Source organism: Xenopus laevis, chromosome 4S (genome assembly GCF_017654675.1).
Source record: "Xenopus laevis strain J_2021 chromosome 4S, Xenopus_laevis_v10.1, whole genome shotgun sequence".
In the NCBI taxonomy this organism is placed as follows: Eukaryota; Metazoa; Chordata; class Amphibia; order Anura; family Pipidae; genus Xenopus; species Xenopus laevis.
The window spans coordinates 100,104,717-100,130,759 of NC_054378.1; the positions used below are offsets into that span (position 1 = coordinate 100,104,717).

The window sequence follows — 26,043 nt, forward strand, 5'->3', positions numbered from 1 at the left end:
TAATGTATATATATATATATATATATATATATATATATATATATATATATATATATATATATATTAATTTATGGATATGTGTAGGAATGTCTGGGTTTTTTTATCAGGCAGGCCTCATATAAACATGTTCACATACCAACAAGCCAATTAAACCATTTATATCCATTATAAACATTTTAATACATTAGCACAGATGTGTATGTCTGGGAAAGGGTTAAAAAAAGGTACATGCATGGCAAAATTCCTCTGAAAGGGGAGGATAGCAAAGAATTCAGCACATGCCTGGGTTTTCATGGTTCAAAATCCTTAACCTCTTAAAGAGGTTGTTCACCTTCCAAACACTTTTTTTTAGTGCAGTGGTTTTCAGATTGTTCTCCAAAAACAAAAACATTTCCCAATTGCTCTCCATCTTTTATTTTTTACCATTTTCCCCAAATTTAAGTTTAAAGTTTAAGGGGAACTCTGGCTTCCAATCCAAAACTTGATAAAAAGAGGCCCACGTAACACAGAAACCCCTAATATACCCATCACCGTTATAGATTTCTTCAAAAAGTATGAATAAATGCCATTTTCTATGCTGAAATACAGCTATTTAACAGTTCTTTTCTTTCTGCATCATTTTTAATCCTGGCAGAGAAGGAGGGACTAAAACACTAATGTTATAAATTGTAACAACTTCTCCACAGCTTACAGACAGCATGCAGGAACTACATAACCCACAATGCATTGCACTGTGATGTTCCATTCCTTATTGAAATCATGTGTGCAGGGAATTGTGGGGTTTGGAGGATGCATGATAAGGACAGCTGGCTGCTGATACAAAGTAATAGTAGTCAGCCAGCTCAGCAAAGTAGTCAGAGAGTTCAGAAGAGCAGGGGGCTAGGAGTAGGGAACTGTTCCAAATCATTACAAATCATGAAAAGTCGGCATATTTTTTAATTCATGTATATTGCAAAGTTGCTTGAAACGTAAAAGCTTAAGTTATGTTTTTGTGGAGTTCCCCTTTAATGTTCCTGTCTCTGGTGCTCCAGTCTGGCAGCTCAGTGATCCGGGAGCAATGTTACAATTTTGCAACATTCAGTTGATACATTTCTCAGCAGTATCTATGGAATATTAGCAACTATTGTATCAATTCTAACAGCTAACGAAGCTCAGGGATTGTTCGATATTAGAAAATAGAAAGTAATTGGGAAAAGTATTTCTAGTGAACGATCTAAACTGAAAAAAAAAAAATGTGAAGGTGAACAACCCCTTTTAAAATTGCGAGTACATGACTTTGTCTGTTTGGTGTTGAAGCCAAATGTTTACAATCTATTGTCAGGTGAGGTTACAGTGTATGGCCCTTATTTTTACACATGTTATCATTAGCAGATTTTGGAATCCAGGAGGAAAGTGAAGTACCCTGAGCCATACACAGAGTGAAAATATAATATCTTTGCAGACAATGCCCTGGGACAACAATGCCAATCACTGTACACACATCACTAAGATTAGCAAATATGCTTTGCAAGAAGGATCCCATTAATACAACATTGGCATTCAGTGTCCACAAAAGGTCATTTCAAATACACAAGCCCCCCTGTAAATCTGTATATGGACATTCCCGAGGGGGGCCTCGCACTCCACTGAAGTAATGGTAACAATTCACCGGTTGGCTGGATTGCCTGATCTTGAGGCTAATAGGAAATCAGCATGGAATCCCTTTTATGAAGGGCTGCTCTAACCTTGGTAAATGTCATATGATGTTGCTCAGCTGTAACACACAGCAGCAGTGGGTAGGAGGCACTGTGACTGGGGCTCAGGGATGCTGATGTCCATGTCCAATGATCAGCGCTTAATCTGCTGTTGAATTACAACTCCCAGCGTCCCCTTCCCTCAGCTTTCAGGCTACAAGAGGGGCATCACAGAGACAGACTGGCACTGCTGCACTGGACATGGCAGACTCACCAATGACATCACAAACACAGCACAGGGAGCTGTAGTTCTGTTTGTCACTTATTACATATATATAAATGGCTCTCACACTGCACAAAGTTTCCCACCTGACAGGCAGGAGAATGAGCCTTTTTCATTTTTTCAAGTAGGGGAGGGCAGTAATGAGGCAGCTTGTGACAGGGAAACGTCAGGTGGGCACAACACAACAGCACTTACCCAGGAGACCATTCTAAGGATTGTATGGGGCTGCCTGATGAAAGTCTGGGGGTCAAAGGCTCCTCCAGCTTTGCCAGCTCCATAGGCGCCTCCTTCCATTCTGCCGGGAGCAGGTGAAGTCTCCTTGGCTGCGGCTGGCGGAAGAATCCGCTAAACAAGCACAACCAATATGACTCGGGCGTATATCAAGTCCAGGCTCTGGGTGGTAAGAGGCGCGCGATATAATCACTACAGGCGGTGCAAGCGGTTTGCTCAGCAAATGCAGACGAGCCCTGTACTCGGTGTCAGTGCGGCAGCTCCAGGCTACTGCTGTGTCTATGTGCGACCTCAGCGCATGAGCAGGCAGCCCTCTCCTTCCCAGCTGACTCCTCCGCTCAAACCATGTGACCCCCCACAAGCCGCCTGCCATCTTGAACTGGGACCGCGGCGGCTTATCGCTATGGTAACGGAGGAGAGAGGAAAAAGATGGCGGGGAGGCTGTACCCTGTAATGCGTGTACCCTGTAATGTCAGATTTCGAAATTGAATATAAAAAAATCTGTTTGCTCTTTTGAGAAATGGATTTCAGTGCAGAATTCTGCTGGAGCAGCACTATTAACTGATTCATTTTGAAAAATACATTTTTTCCCATGACAGTATCCCTTTAAATAAAAATGTTTTATCTGAAAGTGAGAAAGGCCTCGGATGAGGCCAAAACGTTAGTGTCACGACCAGCACCCAATACCAGAACAAGTGCCAAGCACCCAGGTCTCGGCTCGGCTTCACCAGTAGTGTGACCACCGTTGGGCTTCAGGAGGAGCCCTCAGCTTACTTGGGTGCCACCTGGACTTCACAAGGGGTACAAGGCGAGACGTTCTGGCTGGCAAAGGGGCACGGCTGTTAGCTAAGTCTTTTGGGCCGAAGGTCATGGTACAAAAGGATTAGGCAGAAGGATGGTCAGACAGGCTGGGTCGAGGCAGACGGATATCAAAATCGTCAGGCAGGCAAGGGTCAAACCGGGTTGTCAATCAAGGGGTTAAGCAGGAAGAGTTGTCGTAGGCAGGCAAGGGTCAGGATACAGAGTTCAGAGTAGTCAGGATACAGGCAGGGTCAAACACGGATAATAAAGATAACAGAATAACAGGATCAGACACACTAGGCTCAGAAACCACTAGAAACAGAGTTCTATTACGGCACTGGCTGGGGGTCAGAATGGGCCTTAAATATCGTCAGATTTCGCGCCAAAACGTGCGTCAATTCGTGCTGGCGCAATCACGCCTTTACCTTTAAGAGGCGTGCAGGCGCGCCGCACGCGCCCTAGAAACAAGATGGCGCCTAAGAACCACACAGCGGGCATCCCCGCCGATGGCGCGGTGGGCGACCCCACCGCACAGGTAACTTTGTTACAGTTAGGCTGTAAGCTCTGCAATAAAAACATTTTTATTTAAGTAGTAAGACCTGTGAGTCCGGATCTTCTTGGATTTCTTGTGTATATATATGGAGGTATAAACCTAGTCCCTTTGTAAAATGTATAATGAAGCAATAGAATTCTTAATGAATCAGATAAAATTGAGCATAGGACTGGCCAGATATGGGATGACTTCGACGTAGTTGGCCAGCTTAAATATATTGCAATATATGGACAAACAATCCCTGTTTTGTTTAAAGGGTAAGGCATTTTTTAGTAGCAGTATGCACAAAATGTCGCTGTCTTAAATATATTTTCAATAATTTGTGAGTGCAGAGGACCTCTTGTAGTTGACTATATGTATTTTGTGGTCACAGCCTCATTGCACCCCCGCCTAATGGTTTTAAAAATTAGTGGTGAGCACAACTTTCCCCTGTTTGTTATAGTTATACAGGAGCAGTGACCAGCTCCATGTTGTAGCTCCCACCCTTCCCAGCTATAGTTAGGTGATCCCACTGGTGTCTAATAAAAGGGCAGCCAAGTTTGGGAGTTTTACTTTGAAAGCAGCTAGTAAGTTGCAGGTAAAACTTAGTCCCTTTGTAAAATGTATAATTAAGCAATAGAATTCTTAATGAATCAGATAAAATTGAGTGTAGGACTGGCCAGATATGGGATGACTTTGACGTAGTTGGCCAGCTTAAATATATTGCAATATATGGACAAACAATCCCTGTGTTGTTTAAAGGGTAAGGCATTTTTTAGTAGCAGTATGCACAAAATGTCTCTGTCTTAAATATATTGATAATGGGTTGAGTGCAGAGGACCTCTTGTAGTTGACTATATATATATAGAGAGAGAGAGAGAGAGAGCTCACTCAAATAACTAATTCCAGTACAAACAAAATCTAACAATTTTCATTTTCACGTTCGTTCCCCTTTAAGAACATTCTGCTTCAAGAACTCCAGTGCTGCTGATCATTTTTGGGCACACGCATGTGCATACTGGTTGAGTACCCCAGCTTGTTCATTTTGCAAGTTTTGATGTAAGTTGGTCAACATGACCCCCTTTCCTACAACACACACCAAACTTTTTAAAAAACCATAGATATTTCCTGATGAAAACAATAGGTTAAACGTATTGTCAGCACAGCCCTGAGGGGTTAGCTGCCCCTTTATTTTATGCTTCTACACTATAGTACACTTGCCTATATGCTTTTAAATACACTTTTTGAGGTTTGGAGATAAAAATAAACTTTCTTTTGCCTTAATTATTTCCTAGTATTTAGTTACATTGTGTTATTTCAGACACCGCTCGAGGACAATAGCAGGTTGATTTTCTCAGTTGATAAATAATGAAGCTAGTTCACCTTTGTTTTAAAAGGTTTATTGTCTTTGAAATCTCCATTACTATAAATTGGGGCATGTTATTGTAGAAGGATAGAAACAATTAAAGTTAAAAAAGAAACAATAAAAGTATACTTCACAAATTTCAAATGTATAAGGAAGTTATTAATTTTTTATAAATTTAAATGATTTTGCTTAACAATTAAAAAGAAGGGGTTAGATTAAAGCATTCTAGTTTTGTTTAATCACATCTCTTACAATTTATAACAGCAACTAAATCCAGCTAGGTGCTAATCAAAAGAGGTATAGGCTATCCAAAGCAGACCTAAGTTATGGCATAAGTAATTCAGATTAAAAAGCTTACTTGTATGTCAGATTGTGAATAGAGTTAAAGTTGTTCAGAAATAAGACTGTGCTATTTTGCTACAGCAATAACAACTTTGGGTATAGTTCAGTTTTAAATGTTATGGGTTATTTTTTATAATTTTCTGTAGCAGTTCTCCAGTTTGAAATTCTGGCTGCTAGAGTCCAATTTACCCTAGCAACTAGTCAGGGGTCATGAGAGAAATGATGATGAATAAGAGAAGGCCTGGAGAGAAAGATAGCTAATATTAAAAAAAAAAAACATTTTAGCAATGCAGAATAATAATTGTTTTCACTGCTGGGTTCAGGGTCAGACTGGGCCGGTGGGGCACCGGGAAAAATCCCAGACTGGGCTGCCAGCACCAGGAGACGACTCATGGGCCTCACCATCCCAGACCTGTTGCTTGGCCTGTGGGAAGATCTGATTGTGTAGTCTATAGGCAGCAACAAGAAAGTGCTACAACTCAGATGTACAAGTTGGGGAGTGTGAGGAGTATGGCTTGGAGTAGGGTGCAGTGGGGGGATCTGCATCTTTGTCGGTGACACAGATGTCAAGGTGGCAGCCCTGCTAAGCCCCAGGCACCTCAGTCCAACACTGCTTTGGAGTGAGGACTATATCAATGAGCCAATGCAGTTCTTGATCCAATGCGAAAACCAAACCTGCCTAATTTTCTGCCAGATATACAGTAGATATTGGTAAGCCTGTTGTAGGACCCCATAATTGAGCAGATAAGTCACTGAATTGGTCTGAAGGACCCTTATCAGCAGTTTCAATCTGGCCATCTTATGTGCAAGGGCACATGGAGTGTTGGCTCCACTTGTGTTTTTTTTTTTGCAGCCTGAGAGAACCAAATTCGCTCCCTTACGTAAGTCAGTAGAACTGCACTGACAAGTACAGCTTCCACCTCCGCTCGGCTATACAAGAGCAGGAATGGGCCAGAAAATACCTACTTTCCCATTCATGGGTCCCTGCTCAGCTCCACTTCCTGCAGCGAGTGGAGGTGGAAGATGTACTTTTTGTGTGTGCAGTTTTACTGAGGTGCGTAAGGGTGCGGATCCGCTTTTCTCAGCCTGCTAAAAAAAATGCATTAATAATATTGTGCGCTCAGGGATCATTTTGTGCAGACTAGAACTGCATAGATTTGACACAAAGGAAAATAAAGGGATAACTAAAGTACAGGTAGGGGATCCATTATCCAGAAATCTCAGACTCACAGGAAGGCCATCTCCAATAGACTCAATCTTATCCAAATAATCCAAATTTTTAAAAAATGATTTTCCTTTTCTCTATAATAATAAAACAGGACCTTTGTGCTGGAATGTATTCTGCCTGTTTTTTAATTTAAAAAATTCCTATTTTTTTCTCATTCTAAAGCACTTTTTTGAAAGTTGGGTCATTAATAATCCTCCCTTTCCCCTTTATAATAAAAACAGGGCTATTTGTTCAGAGTTATTTATTTACATTTAAACAAAACCTCTCCCTTCTTTATGCCTTTAGGACCCCAACATATGGCATCCTTTGTTGTCTGTGATAATCTGTGTTTCTGCGGGAGACAAAGCGTTCATATTTTATTACCCAACAGCAGTATTGTAAGTGAGTAGACATAACTCAAAGTTTCCTCTTGAGGCAACTACACACTCCCTCAGAAACAGAAAGTCACACATATGCCTTTCCTCCAATGGCTTACGTTACTGCCAACAGAAAGGAAACAATTGCCATTTTGTCACCTACAGTAGCATTGATGATTTATCGCTGGCGACAAAACAACCCCTCTGCCTTTACCGTTAGAGCAGCTCATTATAAGAGGGGTTTTCAGTGGACACTTAATTAGTTTTATCAAATCCTCCATATCTTTGCAGGATAGCAAGTGAAAGGAAATGCTTAAGTGAAACTGGTTTCATGTTCTTGTTTAATGCCAGAAATAACAAAATATATATATATTTCATAATTAAAACTATAGTCAAAAACCCATCGCATATGTACCTGACTTGTTTATTGAAATTTTGGCCCAGCCAACTCGGTTATTTACGTACAGCACATGCTCTAGGCTGCTGTCATTAACCTAAACTGACTGTATTCTATACATTATACAGAATATAACAATCACATTACATCAGAGTAATTAGGGTACACATTACAAGACATCTCAGAAACCAAAACATCCTGCTGCAGAATCAGTCTCAAACCTAATTTTCTGATGATGTCCAAAGACCCTTAAAGTTAATTTCTCAGCAGCTGCCCAGAGCACTCTGAGCATGTTCAATGTCACTGACAATCAATCCAGTAACTCCAGCCTTTATACATTACATTTTTGGCTAACTAACTATATTAGAAACATTTTTTATTTTGCACAGCCTATTTACTCAGTTTTTATTTTTACACTGAACTGTTCTTTTAAACACAAATGTTTACTTAATTATTTAAAGAACTGAATATAATAAGCACTAATGATTAAAAAAAAACCTTTTTTATGTGCGATTACAAGCGATTTTGAACAATTTGATAAGGGAGGCTCCTGTTAACTTCTACATGACTTCTCCAGCTTTTAGAAGTCTTGTATTGTTTTTTCTTGCTAATAAATATAATTGTTTTATGGTTATTATTGTAAAACATCATTTTAAGTGCTAAAAAGTTTGATTCAGGGAAATTTAAAAAAAACATAAAATAATAAATTGGTCCTGTAGTTTTGCTTGCTAGGTTGCTGATAACCCAATATTCCAAGATCACATTCTTGCTGGTATCTGACTTGGTCTTATATATCTTATATCAAAATGCAGTAAAGTACCAGCTGCTTCCTGCTGTGGCCTGGCTTGTGTCAGATTTCTGGCAAATCATTTCAAACCACAAAATTTAAACCCATCAGCTGATCCAGCCAGGACTCAGAGCAGCTGTCAGTCAACATTGGCAGAATCTACTGCAATATCATCACTATAATATGAATAAATTCATTGGAATAATCCAAAATGTAATGGAAGTGGCAGCACAACACACTGACTGACTCATCATATGACATGCAACAGCTCATTGACAACTAGAATAAGTTTTCCACCCCTTCTCTGTCCAACGCTTACATTGCACTCTGACCAAAAAAAAAAAAATATATATATATATATATATATATATATATATATATATATATTTATAAAATAAAGTACCCCCTATTGTAAAATATAAGGATATTATCAGTCACGAGGAGTTTCATGACCATATAAAAGCATGAGGCTTGCTTTTATACTGGTCATGGAACTCCCAAGGTTACTTCTGATAAACTCATATTTTCCAACAAGGGGTACTTTATTTATTATAATACACAAGTTTTAGTGAGTCATGTGACAAAAATTACATCACTACTCCCCGTTTATAACTGATGACATCACTAGTCACTGTTTATAAGGACATAATTTACAAGATATTCATGGCTTTTGTGTAATATATATATATATATATATATATATATATATATATATATATATATATATATATATATATATATATACACACACACACATAGGGGCAAATTTATCTAGGGTCGAATATCAAGGGTTAATTAACCCTTGATATTCGACTGCCGAATTGAAATCCTTCGACTTCGAATATCGAAGTCGAAGGATTTAGCGCAATTCGTACGATCGAAGGAATAATCGTTCGATTCGAACGATTCGAAGGATTTTAATCCATCGATCGAAGGATAATCCTTCGATCAGAAAATTGTTAGGAAGCCTATGGGGACCTTCGGTGGGTTTTAGGTGGCGAACTAGGGGGTCGAAGTTTCTTTTAAAGACACAGTACTTAGACTATCGAATGGTCGAATAGTCGAACGATTTTTAGTTCGAATCGTTCGATTTGAAGTCGAAGGTCAAAGTAGCCCATTCGATGGTCGAAGTAGCCAAAAAACCACTTCGAAATTCAAACTATTTTTCCTCTATTCCTTCACTCGAGCTAAGTGAATGGGCCCCATACTGTATATCACTTTACTGGATAGGCAAAAAGCAACTGTATATTTCACTCCACTGGATAGGCAGGAGGCTCAGAAAGCAGTGGATTAAATCTTGCCACTAAACAATACATATAAAAAGTATTCACCCCTTATGTGTACCTAAATAATATACTTCTTTTGATACGCCTGATCGGGAGGTTGCTTGCCTTTCATTAAATATGGTTTAGCCTAGCTGAAGGCTTTAGGGTGGTGCGCCTGGGCCTCCCCTTGTACTCTGTGAGTTTTGTGAACCATTTTTGGGACTTCATATTTATCTTTTTTCCCTATTTATAACATTGGGATCAACCATCATTTTTACTGGTCAGGCAGGTAAAATGCCGGCCAGGTGGCAACCTTACTCCCTAAAAAATGTCACTGGTTTTCAAACTGACCAATTGCACAGATGCACTCCAATGACTTTATTACTAGGGTTGCCACCTGTTCGATTTTGGTTTTTTTAAGGTCTGTTCAGGGCTCAACTTTCTGTTTGGTTTTCAGCCTTGTGAATCCCAAATAATAATCAGGCCAATACACGAAAAACATTTAAATACTAAGATACTCACCTCAACATGGGTTAGTTAATATCAAGTGCAGTTAATTTCTTATTATTACAGATATGAAAAAAAAAATCAATCAAAAATAAGATTTTTTTTAAATTAGCATTTCTGTATTTCAGAGCTTTCTGGATAACTGATTTCTGCATAATAGTCATACCTGTAATTAAAGTTTTGGGCTTACCCATCAAGTAGAATATAGCTAGAGATATGGTTGCCACCTGTGTGGTTTTGAACTGGGCATCAACACTTTAAACCATTGCAAAAACTGCATAGAAATCAAACCAGTATAGCCTCGTCCTGGTGTCATAACTCCACCATTATTGTTTCCACCTCTGATGTCATCATGCCTGTTATAACATCACTGTCCCCCCCCCCCGTGTTAGGTTTAGCCATCAGCAAAGGTGGCAACCATATTTATTACACACGGACAGCTACACTTCCCATAAAGGAATAAATGTATGTTTGACTGTTACCTTTAAACCGAGTAGAAGGAAAAATAATTAGCCAATATTCTTGTTTGCGCTTACGCCGTGGATGCAGGTATCCCCAAAATTATAAAGTTCACAAGAACAAGGCAGTACTGCAGGATTAACTGCTCATACTTCAGTGTTTATTGTCAACACAACATGTTTCGAGCCCTGTGAGGCTCTTTATCAAGTGTGAAACAACTTCGTGAATTATTTAATAGGGGTTGTCCACCTTTAAATTAACTTTTAGTATGATGTAGAGATTGATATTCTGAGACAGTTTGCAATTGGTTTTCATTATTTATGATTTGTGGTTTTTGAGTTATTTAGCTTTTTATTCAGCAGCTCTCCAGTTTGCAATTTCAGCAATCTGGTTGCTAGGGTCCAAATTACCTTAGCAACCATGCATTGATTTGAATAAGAGAGGCTTGAATAGAGGGATGAGTAATAAAAAGCAGCAATAACAATAAATGTGTAGCCTTACAGACCATTTGTTTTTTTAGATGGGGTCAGTGACCCCCATTTGAAAGCTGGAAAGGGTCAGACGAAAAAGGCAAATAACTCAAAAAGTATAACATATAGATAATGAAGATCAATTGCAAAGTTGCTAGGAAGCGGACATTCTGTAACATACTAAAAGTTACCTCAAAGGTGAACCACCTCTTTATCAAGTGAATTAGCATATACAGGAAGTGACATAGCACAGTAAGTACCCTTCTCCCTTGGAAATACAAAATCCTCCAAAAATTTCAGTACAAAAATTAAGTCCTTTTTGAAGCTATTTTCAGTGGTGTGTGTTTTCTTCCAAAAACAGTATGTTGCGGATAAGAGGCGTGCAAGAAATATATGGAGAATTAAAACATCCTATCTGGTACTGCCTAAAAAAGCCTAACGGCCCAATCTGTTCAATTGTTCTAGTGACAGGTCCATCCTAAACCAAAAACCCCCTCTCCCCAGTCCTGGTTCTTTGGGATTATCCTAGATTCTGCCGTCATTCAATCCTCATATCCAGTCACTTATTAAATCATGTCACTTCCACCTAAGGAACAAAAGAACACACCGGCACACGAGACTTGTATCTGCAGGGCGAGCCCTTGCAAAAGTTTTTACTGCGGTGGTGCAACGTTTCGGGGCTCCGCCCCTTTGTCAAGCATACTACATACAGGTGCAAATGAACATTATAAAGGCAAACCAATTAGTGCTTCATTATGCAAAAAATTAAAAAAGAGACCATGTTAGCCAAACATTTTTTTGAACACGGGCACCGGGTGGCACAAATCCGGTGGCAAATCTTGGAAAAAATTACAACTAAACAGGGACATGATAAAAAACGTCTACTCTCGCAGAGAGAGTGTTATTGGATGTGGTTACTGCAAACAAGATATCTGAGGGGATTAAATGAAGAGTTTAATTTGTCCTGCTTTTTATAAAATAATTGTCTAATAAGCTTTCCTACTTCCCTTACAGATAAGAAAATTTCTTTGCCTAAACTACAGGGACAGGTATCTGTAACTTTTTCCCTCTTTGAAATGTAGGGTAAGATTACTTTTTAACTTTTTTATCTTTTGTATAGATTTTTTGTAACTTTTATCTTCCTCTTAGGTCAATTGCAACAATTGTTTCAATTGAGGTGTCCAACACTGGGACTTTGAATTCGCTGCTTTCTGTCATTAATATGGACTTAAAAGTATTGTGTGCCTTACTCTATTTATAATGACACTTATATATAATAATTGTGAAAAGAACCAAAGTATTTTTATAATAATCTTTTTTCTGATTTATTCTATGTATTTTTGATAATTGGTATTTATATAATGAAAATTTTTTTACATGAAATTGATCATTCACATTTTTGCATAATAAAGCACTAATTGGTTTGCCTTTATAATGTTCATTTGCACCTGTATGTAGTATGCTTGACAAAGGGGCGGAGCCCCGAAACGTTGCACCACCGCAGTAAAAACTTTTGCAAGGGCTCGCCCTGCAGATACAAGTCTCGTGTTCTAGTTACTGGGAGGTCACCGTACCCTCCATTCATCGAGCACCGAGCTAATCTACACATCTACATAACGGGTGTGCGAGGGTCTACTCCAATCGAACTTCCACCTAAGGAACATATCCAAAATACGATCATTTATCACCCAAGATGCTGCCAAAATTCTTATTCACTCTCTCTCGTCATATCACGTCTAGACTACTGTAACTCTCTTTTAATTGGCCTTCCCCTCCAGAGACTGTCATCTCTCCAGTCCATAATGAACACTGCTGCGAGGCTCATACACCTCAGCAACCGCTCCTCCTCTGCCTCGCTATTCTGCCAATCCCTGCACTGGCTTCCGCTACCTTTCAGAATCAAATTAATGACCCTGACATTCAAAACACTTCATAACTCTGCCCCATCCTATATCTCTGATCTCCTCTCTATATACTCACCCAACCGCTTACTATGCTCCTCTACTGACCTGCTACTCAACTCTTCTCTCATTACCTCCTCACATGCTCGCATTCAAGACTTTGCAAGGCCTTCACCCCTCCTCTGGAACTCTCTCCCACAGTCTGTCCGACTTTCTCCCAACCTTTCTGCTTTCAAGAAATCTCTGAAAACGCACTTCTTTCGAGAAGCCTACCGTCACTCTGCGTAACTACCAAACGCAACACCACATACAGAACTACATTTCTCACCCACTTAATTCGATCTTGCCCACTCCCACACCTTGTGTATTACTCCCTTCCCTTTAGAGTGTAAGCTCTTTCCACACAGGGCCTTCCTCACCTTTTGTACCCAAATTGATTGTGATGTATGTAACTCCATTTGTTCTATGTATATACAGTAATTCATGTGATTTAGTTGTATAATCACATTTACTTTACAGTGCTACGCGATATGTTGGTGCTATATAAATACAATTAATAATAAAGACTGCTGCCACTGCAACCACAGTGGTTCTCTTTCATTTCTAATCACAAACTGCCATGTAACATTTATCACAGGGCACTTACACAACAATACTACACAAGCCAATGAGTCATACTGCTTTTAGTGTTGTTGGCGTGTTTTGCGATTCCAGTAGAAAAACCCACATTGACTAATTGGACCGTTTCTTAGGTCGCTGCTTGCTGGCATGAATGTACTTTCTTGTCAATAAAGTTTTGCTTACGGGAAAAAAAAAGTGTAAGTCGTCTGGGCGTGTCTTTGGGGGCGTGTGTGTATAAATAGTGTGTGCGGAGGCAGCGTTCTCTCTCTTTCAGTTCGGTCAGGGCTTGAAATGGTGAGTGATATAGAAGGGTGTTTGTTCTCAATCCGCGCATAGTTGCTGCTATCTGTCTCTGTCAATTAGTCTATGCTTAACTCCGTGATCGTGTACCCTCCTGACTAACCGTGAGCGGGCTATTTTAGATGCTGTATATTAAGCAGGCTTTGCGGCCTAGTTAAGGAGGCTGATCTGGCTGTGTTCGTGTCCGATAGAAACCGAATTTGCGCTCTGTTGTAAACCACATGCGCATTAATTTCAGGAATTGTGGCTAATAAACGCTGCGCACTATTTTTATTTCAGCATCGTATAATAGCTGTGGTTTATAGAAGTCGGCCAGCTTGAGTTTGGCTAATGTGATAAGTATATGCGCTTTGCCCATCGATCGTCTGTTCCGTTTTGCCCAGCCTATGAGGTGAAGTGCCTCACAGGATTTATCGCATGGCGGCCCCCTTTTAAAGCCACGTGACCAGTGTTTTTTGCGTGACGTGCGCCCTTGCGTGGCTCTGCAGTTAGGACTTGTCATGACTCTCTTTAAAGGCTCTTGTATTTAAAGGGGTTCTTCACACTTAAATTAACTTAGTATGATGTGGAACATGAGATTCTGAGGCAATTGGTTTTTATTTTTATCATATAGGCTTATTTAGCTTTTTATTCAGCAGTTTTAGCGGTCTGGTTGCTAGGGTCCAATTTACCATGCATTGATTTGAATAAGAGACAGGAATAGGAGAGGCCTGCATAGAAAGATGGCTAGTTAAAAGTAGCTAAACGTTTGTAGCTTTATAGAGCATTTGTTTTAAGATGGGGTCAGTGAATCAGAAGAAGGCAAATAATTAAAAAAACAAATACCAATTGAAAAGTTGCTAGTATTGGCCATTCTATAACATACTAAAAGTAACTTGAAGGCGTACCACTCCTTTAAACTTGTGCTACTAAATTTTTCTTGAACCCCATCCTCTTGTCAGTGGCAATTGTACACCTAGCAATGTAGGGGGTGTTTGTTTACTGCAGCCTCTATAATAAAACATTTGCTATAAAAAAAAATCCCCTAGAATCTGGCAAACCCTATGCTGAATGCAAACTTACACATGCTCCTGTTTCTCGCCTACAGTCTCACCGAAAGTTCTCAGCCCCCCGACATGGATCCCTGGGTTTCTTGCCCCGCAAGCGTTGTAAGAGGCATCGCGGCAAAGTGAAGAGCTTCCCCAAGGATGATCCAAGCAAACCCATCCACCTGACGGCTTTCTTGGGCTACAAGGCCGGCATGACTCACATTGTCCGTGAAGTCGACAGGCCTGGCTCTAGTAAGTATCGAGTTCTAAAAGTAGAAAATGCCAAAAATAGGGACTATTTTGTGGCAGTAGCTACAGTATGCAGTGCTACGCAATATGTTGGCGCTATATAAATACATGTTAATAATAAGATGCAGGAGACTTTCTTGGTTTTGTGAAACCTTTATTAAAATGTTTGTCTTTGCGATCTAGACTAGACGGCTTTTGTGAATAGGTGTTTAGTGTTCGTACCGCTGATGTATTTATCTTCCTACAGAGGTGAATAAGAAAGAGGTTGTGGAAGCAGTTACTGTGGTTGAAACACCTCCCATGGTAATAGTTGGTATCGTTGGCTATGTCCAGACTCCCCGTGGTCTGCGCAGCTTGAAGACCATCTTTGCTGAACACATCAGTGATGAATGCAAAAGGCGCTTCTACAAGAACTGGTAAGGGCTGTAGGAACTTGATATGGATGATAAAGGCATATAGTTTTATTTAGAAAGACAGGTTTGCTAGTGGAACTTACCTATTTATGCTATGCAGCCATGCTGAAATATAATATAGATTGCAGTTATTTAGGGATGTCTGTTATAAGAATATTTATGATTACAAAGACTCCTGCCCTAACTGGCTACTACGGCTTGTCATCTTTAATCAAAACATGTCTGTGGTAAGAAGTTTTGACTGCATTTAAAGATGAGTTATGCCAATTTAGAAGTAAAAAAAAATTGTAACACCTTTCTTCTGCACAGTTAAATATTGCAGTGCTTTATTCAAAAATACCCTGTTAAAATTCTGCTTCCGGTTGTGCAGTGACTTGACAAATAGGGTGAAATGGCGACATGCACTCTGCTACAGTTTGTGCGCCCTCCACATCTCAAAATTGGAAGCCAGTTAATGCCGCACTCGAAAGGGTTTTTCAGCATGCCTGCATTATCCTTCAGCATGATTTGTTTCTGTACTGCGATCAGTGAAGGCAGCACCTTAGTCAGCTATAAATCTTCTAAGGACCACAGAAATCCTCCATCATTGTGCTGCTTGCAGCTCTTATAGAAAAAAAATCATGGCTGCGAGATGTGGAGCGTGTTATGTAGGAATGAGGTGTGAAGACTGGAAGCAGAATTTCAGCATGGTATTTTTGAATAAAGCATTAAAAATTTAATTTCAGGATTTTAGAATTAGTAGAGGTAACTACAAGGGATTTTTGGTGTTACTGTCCCTTAAGTCAAGGCTTTTTAATGCCAGTGCTAGTATTACCTAGTTTTCAGTTGTGGTGACTTGCACCAAATAAGCATTAGTTAATCTGTACATGATGTGGAGCTTTACTTAAATATACTATCACTCCTAATCTTTTAGGAATATTAAATATAATGTATTAAATTTGTACTGATGGTAGCTCCTCTCAGCTGTCTGATGAGCTCCAGGCTCCGCTTGCTGGCTGAAAACCTCCTTTGATGCCGTGCAATGAGCCAAAACCTTACCTTGGTTGGTCTCTTCCGCTCATGGTCCCATCATTGGGCATGATGAAGGGCCTCTCCAACTCTTCTGATCTGCTGTTAAAGGTACAAATCTAAGAAGAAGGCATTCACAAAGTACTGCAAAAAATGGCAGGATGAAGAGGGAAAGAAGCAGCTGGAGAAAGACTTTGCTAGCATGAAAAAGTACTGCCAAGTCATCAGGGTTATTGCCCATACACAGGTAAGCAATGCCCATGGTATATACAGTCTTGTAATATTCAGTCCCATAAAACTACAGATTTTCATGCCTCTCCCAAGTGCAGATTGCAGTTTCTTGTAGGGTTGTAGCTTATCCAAAATATACTTTTCCAAGCAGGAAGCACTCTTCCTCAGATATAAAGTAACATTGTAGCATTGCAGGGGTACACTAAACTGGTGGGCAACACCTTGAGGATGAAACTTTTTCGACGGGCGGACAGACTGATTGCCAGAGGCAATCTCTGTTGAATGTCGAATTCTGATTACGCTTGCCTAACTTAACAATCCCTAATCACAAATCTTAAATTGTATAAGGTCAGGCTTGTGTTGACTAACTGGGTGCTTATGACTGTTCCAGATGCGTCTGCTTCCCCTGCGCCAGAAGAAATCTCACCTCATGGAGATTCAAGTGAATGGAGGTACAATTGCAGAGAAGGTGGATTGGGCCCGTGAGAAACTGGAGCAACAAGTTGCAATTACAGGCGTTTTTGGACAGGATGAAATGATTGATGTGATTGGTGTCACCAAAGGAAAGGGTTACAAAGGTAAGATGCAATAATGAAAATCCATTTGTGTAAAATATCCGCATCTACGGATTTTAGTAAACTTATTATGCTGTGGCTTCCCATAACTCAAAAACCAGAGCAGAATCTAGTTAATTTACTGTATCAACATTTACATTACCTTCTAAGCACTTTCCTGTAATAAACAGGTTAACATAAGTGCTACCAAAATGACTTAATAGCAGTTTTGCTTGTTTTAGTGACTTGGTGTCTAAATTATTTTTTTCCTTCTCAGGTGTAACTAGTCGCTGGCACACAAAGAAACTACCCCGTAAGACTCACAGAGGTCTTCGTAAAGTGGCTTGTATTGGTGCTTGGCATCCTGCCCGTGTGGCCTTCTCTGTAGCTCGTGCTGGACAGAAGGGGTACCACCACCGCACAGAGATTAACAAGAAGGTATTTTCAGCTAAATACTAATTCAAAAGACTTTTCAAATGGCCATTGTCGAAGTAATAAATATAAATAAATATTGTGCTCTTCTTAGATTTACAAAATTGGCCAGGGCTTCCATTCAAAGGATGGTAAACTTGTGAAGAACAACGCTTCAACAGACTACGATCTGTCAGACAAGAGCATCAACCCTCTGGTAAGCTTAAAACCTGTTTTAATTGAACTGTACATTGTTGCATTTTGGATCTGTATCCATTCTTATCTTGGACAGTGTTGATAAAACTTGAGGCTAGACTTTCAAAACTAGTCCAAATGAAATGCAATGGATGTGTATTTAAAGGTACAGTAATGTCCAAAAATAAGTGTTTTAAAGTAATAAATATAATGCAGTGTTGCCCTACACTGGTAAAACTGCAGTTTGCTTAAACACTACTATTTATATAAATAAGCTGCTGTGTAGCAATGGGGACAGCCATTCCAAGGAGAAATGGCTCAGATTACTCGGCAGATAAGATGTCTGTCTAATGGTATCAGTTATCCATTAGTTAACTTGTGCCATATAGCAGTTTTTTCAATTTCTGCCATATAGCAGTTTTTTCAATTTCTGCCATTGCTCCACAGCAGCTTTATATGAACTACAGTAATGTTTCTGAAGCACACATCAGTTTTACCAGTGCAGGGCAACAGTATGTGATATTCATTACTTTAAAACACTTACTTTTTTTGGTGTTGCTGTTCCTTACTCATCCCTCAATTGGTACTTGTGCCTTTATAGTTTCACTTGATGCTGTACAGATTACCTTGCATAAGTGACTTTTTCCCTTTTTTTTGACCTTAACATTGAACTTTCCAACAGGATTTTACTCTACATAGAAATGATTACATTGACCAAATAACTTTGTCCCATTCTAACTAAAAGCAACTATTTTATAAATTGTTTTGGTCTGTAATAAAATTGACTTGGTTTATTAAGAATGACTTCATGTAGCTTTTTGGCTTTAATGCCCAAGCTTCTGATGTCCTGTGATGAAGAAATGGAATTAGCGCTGGGCGCAGCGCCTGAAATGCATGAGGAACTATTCCATGCTGCCTTCCTTCTGAGGACTATAGGACTTCTAGGGAAAAAATGTCTTAAATGAAGAAGAGTATTGAAATATGATGGCTTTAGAACAATGTAATGTGAAGATCTAACACTGAATTACTTTTGTCTGTAGGGTGGGTTTGTTCACTATGGAGAGGTGAAAAATGACTTTCTCATGCTGAGAGGTTGTGTTATTGGGACCAAGAAGAGAGTGCTCACGCTGCGCAAGGTAGGTACATGCTTTGGAGAGAACTGTAAACTCCAACTTAAGTATATTTTTATTTAATACAATTTATAAACAGTATGGAGCTAATTCACTTTTTCTCCTTAGTCCCTACTTGTGCAAACCAGTCGCCGTGCCTTGGAGAAGATTGATCTTAAGTTTATTGATACAACTTCCAAATTTGGACATGGCCGTTTCCAGACAGTAGAGGAAAAGAAGGCTTTCATGGTAAGTTAATGTAATCTAGTGTGCCTCTACTCCCCCTGGAATTTTCAAAATATCCATTATGGGGGTGTGTCATATTAGAACAGGCTATATTTAGCTCTGATTCTTTAGACCAAAAGGGGCCTGGCAGTGGCTCTATGAAGCACCATAAACATTCTGGAAAGCAGTAACTGTCTATGATGATGCATGTGGCTGGGTGCCTGTGGAATACCCACAAAGCATGTTGGTCCTTAACTTCCTGTGGGGTGATAAAACTCCTGTTGCAAGGGCAGTCAGGTGGGGTGGAAGCCCCATTGGTAATAAAATCTTATACTTGGCTCATAAGCATCTTAAGTCTGTTACACAACCCATTGCAGACACTTGACAAATTAGAAAATGCAGTTCAGGGAGAGTCTGGGAAGATGTAATGAAGGTCTGAGTCAGGCACTAGTCTGTGACTAGACCTACATGGGGCTTTATTGTAGATTTAATACCTTCTACCTTATAGGAGGCCAGTACTTAAATTGTACTTTTTTTTTTTTTACAGGGGCCACTCAAGAAAGACCGTTTGGCAAAAGAAGAAACTGCATGAATATGAACTTTGTTCCTGTTTGTGCGAGTGCAGTTTTATTTGTGAGCTCTTAATAAAGAAACATCTAAATACTGTTACTGTCTGTGAATTGTGATGAATGAAGAAATTGGCTCTGAGCTGTTGTACCAGTCTTTAAAATGGCATTGTAACTTGGTAAGGAGTACTGAAGCTGCTATCCCCCAACTCTGAAACCTAAAACACTTGCAGAAGAAGCTGACGTTATCTGTAAAGTCCTTTGCCACTGATCTGTGTGTTTATAGAACATTGTAAAAGACAAATCATTCTTGTATTGCCATCAAATTCACCTCACACGTTAAAAGAAACTTTACCCCCAAAATGAATACTTAAAAGGAACAGTAACACCAAAAGGTGAATGTGTTTACTAGGAATGACTATGTAATGTAGTGTGGCTGTGCACTATTACTGGTGGTTGCTCCAGAAATGGTACTATAGCTTATATAAACTAACTGCTGTGTAACTATGGGGGGCAGATGTTGAAGCACCAGATAAACCATAGATAAGATGAGGTCTAAAAAAAACCCAATATCTGCTGTGTATCCTGTGCATTTTCAGCCTTGAATGACTGCCCCATGGCTACACAGCAGCTTTATATAAAGTAGTTTCTGGAACAAACACCAGTACTGTAACAAGTGTGGAAGCAAAGACAACCATCAACTGGCTCAAATGACCTAAAGAGTGTGTGTTCTTTGATTACCCAATGACACATACTAAAATGTATATAATGAAAATAATTATTATTTACATAAAGCAGGGATTTAAATATGAGCTGTTAATGCAATAAAATTTTATACAGACCTACATAGTTTGTGGGGTAGTTTTCCTTTAAAGAATACTGGTGTGTTCTGTGAATCTGTAATAGAGGGACCTGCTTGGTAAGTAGGCTTAAATCAAAATTTTAATCCAATTAAAGTACATAATTTAGTTTTCAATTCTGGACTACTGTCCAGGAGAAGCTTAATGGTCAATTCAGCTCTGCTACTGCTTAACATTATCATAGCACGTGTAAATGATCATGTCATATGTTTAAGCAGCTGGTACTAAGCAATGCACTTGCTTTGTGGGAAGGCTTTAATGCTAAACTCTGGAGCTGGTCTCCCTGGAGAATCTTCATTCACTAACAGGGTGGCTAAGCCAGAATGCTAGTTTGGGTACGTTTTTGGGAGAAACCCATGTTATGATCCACACCCCTGGGGGAATTGGAGACTATTGCTTGGGAGGTTACTCAAATAGTGCAATCTCAAGCAATTTGTGGGTGCACAAAATGCAGGAAAAGTATAAAATGGCCCTTATAGATCTTGCACTTATTTAATTGCCTTGTATGCGTAGGTGAGTAGGAACCTTGACTCAGGGATGGCAGAGGATGTTGTCTACTTGGACTTTGCTAAAGCTTTTTTTATACAGTACCACACAGGATTACTTGTCAAATTAAGGAATATTGGCCTGAAACATAGTATTTGTACCTGGCTAGAGAACTGGCTAAAAGATTAGAGTGGTGGTAAATGGAACATTTTCTAATCTGACCAATGTTAGTGGAGTACCAGAGGTAGTGGAGCATATAAATGCAAGTTATATGGTAAATGGCAGTGTGTTGGAGTTATCCTTAATTGAGAAGGATCTGGAGTTAAATTCCAGGCAGTGCCATTCTGTGGCTACTAAAGCAAATAAAGTTGTCTTGTATAAAAAAAAAAAGATTTCATGGAATTTAAACATGATTTGCCACTTTATAGATCACAAGTAAGGTCTCAGCTTGTGTGTGTACGTGCAGTTTTGAGCTCCAGTCTTAAGGAAGGCATTAATAAGCTAAAGAAAATGCAGAGATTGCCAACTAAATATTTAGACCAGTGCTGTCCCACTTATGTTACAGAGGGCCGGAATTTTTCGAATCTACAGGGTGGAGGGCCAGTGTTAGCCACTCCCTGTTTTTAGACCACATCCACTTTAAACCACACCCATGTTACCACAAGACCATGTCCACAACAAAAAAAACAGATGGTTGGTGCTCACTGCAGTGATCAGGGCCTGAACTAGGGGTAGGAGGCTGTATAGGACACCATTATTGAGGGGCGCACTTTTAATGAGGATTTTTTTCAAGCGTTTAATAATTTGTTTCAGTAATCATGGTCCCTCAGTCGAGTGGAATCCCCCTCCTTCACCTTCTCCCTCTTGCCAGCAAGTAATAGCTCCTTATGTGCGGTCCAGCTGTGCAGTGTGACGTGCGTCTGTGACGTCACTGATGCGGTTGGGTGGCATAGAGGTGGTGGCCTGCTTGGTGTGGCTCACGCTTGCTGCTCTCAGTCTTGCACAGTTGCACTGAACTGAAGACATTCTTTCTATTATTGTGAAAGTGTGAAGCTTCCTGCTGGCACAGCCAGGTACAGATTTGGGCTGGGGGCCATATGCTTGCTGTTGCTGCTGGGCTGGACGCTGGTGCATAAATACTTGATCAGATTTATTTTTGGCTGCTGCTGAAACAGGTAAAGATTGGGGGCAATATGATGGCTGCGGGAGGGCTGTATGATGGATGGCTGCTGAGCTTGCTGGGACAGGTATGGGGGGCAGTAATATAAATGAAAAAGTGTTGTACATTTTCTTGCTTTCCTTACAGTACCCCAGCACATTCAAATGTTAAACCCCCAGAACAAATACCAGGCTTATGTTCCATAGGGGTCATAGGTCAGCTAGAGTATGGCAAACACAGGGTAAAAAGAGCAGGCAAAGTATGAAACACACATTGACACAGGGAGTATAGGGAAGACGGAACAGAGCAGGAGACAGGAAAATCAGGACCACTCTAAAGCTGGCCATAGATGTAAAGATTTTTAAAAGATCCGATCGTCATTGTGAGACCACGATTATCTCGAAACGATCGTACGAATTGTCCATCAACTAAAAAGACCAATTTGTCAGGAAAACAAAGGGGAGCTGCCTGCTTGGCCCTGCAAACATAGATAGATTGCACTGGGACCGATAAAGATTTTTTTAAACCTGGGCGATCAATTTCCTGACAGATGGCCGAAAAATCGTAAGAGATCGTTGGAATCCCACTAACCGCACGATAATTTCGAAGGATTGGTCTGACTTCGGTAAAATCGGTCGTTCGGCAAGAAAAATCTTTGCGTCTATGGGGATTTTAGGATGTACTACATACAGTGACTCAGTGCTGGTGCACCATTAGCATTTTGAATAAGATGTGAACAGGTGAACAATGTGGACAGTTTCAGTCTGGGTCTCAGGTGTGAACAGTACAGGGTTTTAGGATATAAACAATAGAGGTGTCACAAGTGTGAACAATACAGGGGGATTACGGCCTGAATTTGATGTTTAAACAATGCAGGGGCCAGTTAATCTCTGTAGTGATACATTTTAAATTTTACAAATGGTAAGCAGACACAGCAGGCAGACTTTGATGTGGAGGGCACATAAGGGGGGCATGCGGCCCGCTGGTCGCCAGTTAGACAGCCCTGATTTAAACTATAAGGGTAGATAAAGTTACATAGTTATATACAGTAGTTGGGTTGAAAAAAGACCAAAGCCCATCAAGTACAAACTCTAAATGAACCCCCAATGCGCCTAGCTAGACTCATGAGTAATCAGTGTCGCCAGACTAATTTAATTGTCGCGGTTGGGGTTTCTTTCTCTTGAAAAAAGACACATGTGAGGGGGCATGATTACACTTTACAAGTAAAAGAATAATAGCAGTTGGACTTCACTAACCTGATCAATCACGGTTTTGTTGGAAATTGCTGTATATCTCTACATGGCAAATAATTTACTAGTAGGTGTAGTAGAGTAATAGAAAACCAACAGTCATGACATGCATGCTGCTGATTCTGTGTCATTGAATCATTAATTAAGGCTTGTTCCAAATAATAGCTGTGTTCAAAATAATAACAGTTTGTTCCAAATAATAGCAGTGTGGAGTTCAATTAGTGAGGTCATTCATTCTTTGAAAAAACAGGTGTCAATTACGGCCCTTATTTAAAGGGCATAAAAGTCTAAAATAGAATAAGGCTAGAAATGCTATATTTTGTATACTAAATATAATCTTGAATTTACTGCACCAAAAGCCTAATCAAACAAATAATTTATGCTTTCAAAGTTGGCTACAGGGGGTCACCATCTTGTAACTTTGTTAAACATCTTTGCAAAACTAAGACTAAGTGCACATGCTCAGTGTGGTCTGGGCTGCTTAGGGATCATCATAAACAAAGCTGCTTGAGTTCTGCATGGCTGGGAAGTAAGGCGGGGGCTCCCCCTGCTGTTCATAAGTATGATTGTTTCCCTGCTCAGCAGTTAGGGACCATCTGACAATTCCTATCCACAGCAGTAAATGAAGGGAGAATTTCACTGCATACAGTCAGGTTTCTTATAAAAACGGTACACATTTTTTATTTATAGTATATTGGAGATAGGTTTCTTTTTCATTAAAGAAAGTAAAAATGGGATTTTATTTTTTTGCCTTTACATGCCCTTTAAGGAAGGAAGGAGCAAATGTTGTGCATGCTAGTTATATTGCACATCTCTCTGAAAATCTGAGTAAAATGGGTCCTTCCAGACATTGTTCAGAAGAACAGCATACTTTGATTAAAAAGTTGATTGGAGAGGGCAAAAAAAGAAGGCAACCAAAACCTGAAAGACTTGCAAGAAAATATAAATTATGATTCAAATGGATAGAACAATAGCCAAAATGTCTCAGCCAATGATCAGCTCCAGGAAGAACAAAGAAGATCTAAAGTTACCTGTGATACTGTTACAATTAGAAAACGCCTATGTGAAGCCCTGCAAAGTCCCATTGTTCAAAAAAAGACATGATGAAGAGTTTACAATTTGCCAGAGAACACATTGACTGGCCTAAAGAGAAATGGAGCAACATTTTGTGGACTGATGAAAGCAAGATTGTTCTTTTTGGGTCTAGGGGCTGCAGACAGTTTGTCAGACGACCCCCAAACACTGAATTAAAGTCACAGTACAGTGTAAAGCTGGTGACACAAGCATCATCATATGGGGATGTTTCTCATACTATGGTGTTGGGCCTATTTATCACATACCAGGGATTGTGGATCAGTTTCAATACATTAAAATACTTGGAGTTCATATTGCCTTATGCCGAAAAGGAAATGCCCTTGAAATGGGGTTTCAACTAGACAACGACCCCAAACACACCAGTAAATGAGCAACATCTTGGTTTCAGACCAACAAGACTGACATTAAGAAATGGAATCCCCGGACCTTAATCCAATAGAAAACTTGTGGGTGACATAAAAAATACTGTTTGTGAGGCAAAAGCAAGAAATGCAGAAGAATTGTGGAATGTAACAGGTGCCAGAAGTTGGTGGACTCCATGCAACACAGATGTGCAGCAGAAATCAGAAACACTGAGTATACAACTAAATATTAGTTCAGTGATTCAAAGGAAAGCAAAACCTTGAAACATTTTTCAGTTTATACAGTGAATGTAAAATAAAAGTAAAATAAACCTTTTCATACCAGAACATACCACTTGATGGCAGTGTCACTACTCTTATTTTCTGGTTGGTATGGGCACCCTATACTTTTTCTTCCCTTTGCTTGAGGGACAGCTAGACTGCCGGTGGCTATTTAAACATACTGCTTGCGGGGCAGACTAACTACTTGAGGCAATTTACACTCTGTGTGGGGTGCAAGTTGTGTCTTGAGTAATAATCATGACTTTGTCCAGCACATGTGTTATAATAACCCCCAACATATCATCATTTATTTATATCGCGCCGGCAAGATACACAGTGCTTTACCTTTACCGACAACAGGGAATACATGGTGGATAACAAAGTCTGACAGCTGGAGGCAGAGAGTTCCAGAGAAAAGCAGAAGCCCGAGAGAAGTCTTGTAGATGAGAATGGGCAGAAGTGATGAGAGGAGAAGCGAGATGAAGATCAGAAGCAGAGCGAAGGTTGCGTGAAGGAGTGTATTTGGAGATCAGAGATGAAATATAGGGAGGGGTTTCATTATTAAGGGCCTTGAAAGTGAGCGTTAGTAATTTGAATTTGGTTCTAGAGGAAATTGGGAGCCAGTGAATAGATAGATGCTTTATTTACCAGTAGGTCTTTCCAGCTGACACAAGGTCACCCATTCCAATTAGAAGAAAAGAGGTTCTGCCTAAATATTCGGAAGGGGTTTTTTACAGTAAGAGCTGTGAAGATGTGGAATTCTCTCCCTGAATCAGTTGTACAGGCTGATACATTAGATAGCTTTAAGAAGGGGTTGGATGGCTTTTTAGCAAGTGAGGGAATAGAGGGTTATGGAAGATAGCTCATAGTACAAGTTGATCCAGGGACTGGTCCGATTGCCACTTTGGAGTCAGGAAGGAATTTTTCCCCCTCTAAGGCAAATGGGAGAGGCTTCAGATGTTTTTTTTGCCTTCCTCTGGATCAACTGGCAGTTAGGCAGGTTGAAATAGAGTTAAAAGGTTGTACTTGATGGACATGTGTCTTTTTTCAACCTAACTTACT

At 39.8% G+C, this 26,043-nt stretch overlaps 2 protein-coding genes and 1 non-coding gene across 5 annotated transcripts in view; 2 read left to right on the forward strand and 1 right to left on the reverse strand.

Annotated features, from left to right (window-relative positions):
* Nucleotides 1-2,551, reverse strand: part of syngr1.S (synaptogyrin 1 S homeolog) — a 20,307-nt gene extending 17,756 nt beyond the window's left edge. The window contains exon 1 of one of the 3 annotated variants that reach the window (XM_041591393.1): nt 2,152-2,545. In XM_041591393.1, the coding sequence (XP_041447327.1) occupies nt 2,152-2,250 (99 nt within the window). In that variant the 5' untranslated portion in view covers nt 2,251-2,545. 3 annotated transcript variants of the gene reach the window in all.
* A 10,859-nt stretch (nt 2,552-13,410) lies between these two features.
* On the forward strand, nt 13,411-19,608 carry LOC108715766 (60S ribosomal protein L3). The gene is made up of 10 exons (XM_018261212.2): nt 13,411-13,513; nt 14,607-14,799; nt 15,044-15,212; nt 16,329-16,464; nt 16,840-17,026; nt 17,280-17,440; nt 17,529-17,630; nt 18,649-18,744; nt 18,847-18,966; nt 19,490-19,608. The coding sequence occupies exons 1-10, from the start codon at nt 13,511-13,513 to the stop codon at nt 19,532-19,534; spliced, it is 1,212 nt and encodes a 403-aa protein (XP_018116701.1). The 5' UTR covers nt 13,411-13,510; the 3' UTR covers nt 19,535-19,608.
* On the forward strand, nt 18,450-18,542 carry LOC121393464. The gene has a single exon (XR_005961084.1). It is a non-coding gene; the product is annotated as a small nucleolar RNA U83B (small nucleolar RNA).
* Nucleotides 19,609-26,043: the final 6,435 nt, after the last annotated feature.

Excerpts from the sequence above, each read along its gene's own strand:
- LOC108715766 (XM_018261212.2), top strand. Across the intron at positions 17,441-17,528 it reads GCACAGAGATTAACAAGAAG|ATTTACAAAATTGGCCAGGG; the intron begins GTATTTTCAGCT and ends TGCTCTTCTTAG. Across the intron at positions 18,967-19,489 it reads AGGAAAAGAAGGCTTTCATG|GGGCCACTCAAGAAAGACCG; the intron begins GTAAGTTAATGT and ends TTTTTTTTACAG.